General features: G+C 50.0%; 1 protein-coding gene across 1 annotated transcript in view; it reads right to left on the reverse strand.

Moving 5' to 3' along the window:
- LOC119592958 overlaps nucleotides 1–1,445 on the reverse strand; it is a gene marked incomplete at its 3' end in the record, with an annotated part of 2,310 nt that continues 865 nt past the window's right edge. Inside the window, 1 exon segment of the mRNA XM_037941846.1 lies at nucleotides 1–1,438. Coding sequence (XP_037797774.1) covers nucleotides 1–1,438 — 1,438 coding nt within the window.

The following is a 1,445-nucleotide window of genomic DNA, read 5'->3' on the forward strand; positions in this document are numbered from 1 at the left end:
GGGCAGCCACCACATTGTGTCTTCTTACCAGCAGACCGCGGCGTCGGTACTTGTAGGGACGAGAGGCGAAGTGGTCGTAGTGCTGGATGCTCACACTCGCTGGCCGCTCGACGTTCCTGCGCCGAGTGGTTGACAATTGAGCGGAAGTACGTATCCTCCGCTTGTAGTGGGAGAGGGTTGCTGGCGAGGCGTCTGCCGCAGGTAGGGCAAGTCTACAGGCAGCTTTGGCAAGACGGTCCACAACATCATTAGCTGCTACTCCAACATGCGAGGGAATCCATAGGAAATGTATTACAAGTGCATGTCTAATGGCCGTGACTAGATGGCGCAGTATGTTATTGACTAGGCTACGGGCCTCAGGCTTTGGGGAGGAGAGGGCACAGAGGGCAGACTGCGAGTCACAAATAACTAGTCCATTGCTTCTGGTCCTTAATAGTAGGCTAACAGCATCTAGAAGCCCATGCAGTTCACAGGAGGTAGAGCTTGACCAGTCCCGCAGACGGCGTCCAGTCCATCCTTCATTCGGTGGTTCAATAGTAGGAGAGTAGACAGCACAGCCAGCAGTTCCATCTATTTGTAAAGAACCGTCAACGTAGAGGGTGTGAGAGGCAGGAATGGAAGACCTTACCTTGTCAATGGCCTCTAGGGCTAGTTGTTTCTGTTGGCAGGGTAGGTCCCTCCTACAGGTGGGTGTGTAGGAAACTGCTACAGGAGTAGTTTGCCACGGGGGAGGACCATGGTCAACTTCCTCTTGGGGAACATTAATATCCAATCTTCTAAGGTCTCGGCAAACATTCCTAATAAGAGCACGGCCACCTGGTCGGAGTTGTGGGGGACGAGAATCGGGGTCAAGTGACATATTAATAAGGCCTGCATAATGTGGAGCAAGACTGGAGGAATGGAGACACTTGACAGTAAAGAATGTTACATTGGCAAAGATTCGTTCCACAAGAGGAAGGAGACGAAGCTCCTGCTGCATGTTAGCAATCCTAGTGGACATTGGGCATCCTAGAATGCAGCGCATTACCTTATTCTGAAATTTTTCTAGGGGATCTAGTGCTGTCTTGGAGAGTTGACTAAGAGTTGGAGATAGATAATCAACTACTGAACGGATAAAAGCTGTATAGATATTTCTGGCCACGGGAATGGAGACCCCAGCAACATTGTTGGTTAACCAGCGAAGGGGTTCAAGGCGCCGTTGTAGTCGTGTCAGTAATTCCTGAACAATGGGATGGACACGTTGACGTGCTGGCGTCGTGGGAAGGACTCGAACTGGAGCTCCCAAGTAAAGATACTGTGTGCAGAATGGTATAATGCTGGGGCCCACTAGAAATTCGGGTAGTGTTCGTGGGTTTTGTAGAGAAAAGATCCTACTTTTTTCAGGAGAGATGATGAGGCCACATGAAGAGGAAGATTCGTAAAATGAATGAAGTAAGTGCTGTAGA

This window comes from Penaeus monodon, chromosome 31, assembly GCF_015228065.2.
Source record: "Penaeus monodon isolate SGIC_2016 chromosome 31, NSTDA_Pmon_1, whole genome shotgun sequence".
In the NCBI taxonomy this organism is placed as follows: Eukaryota; Metazoa; Arthropoda; class Malacostraca; order Decapoda; family Penaeidae; genus Penaeus; species Penaeus monodon.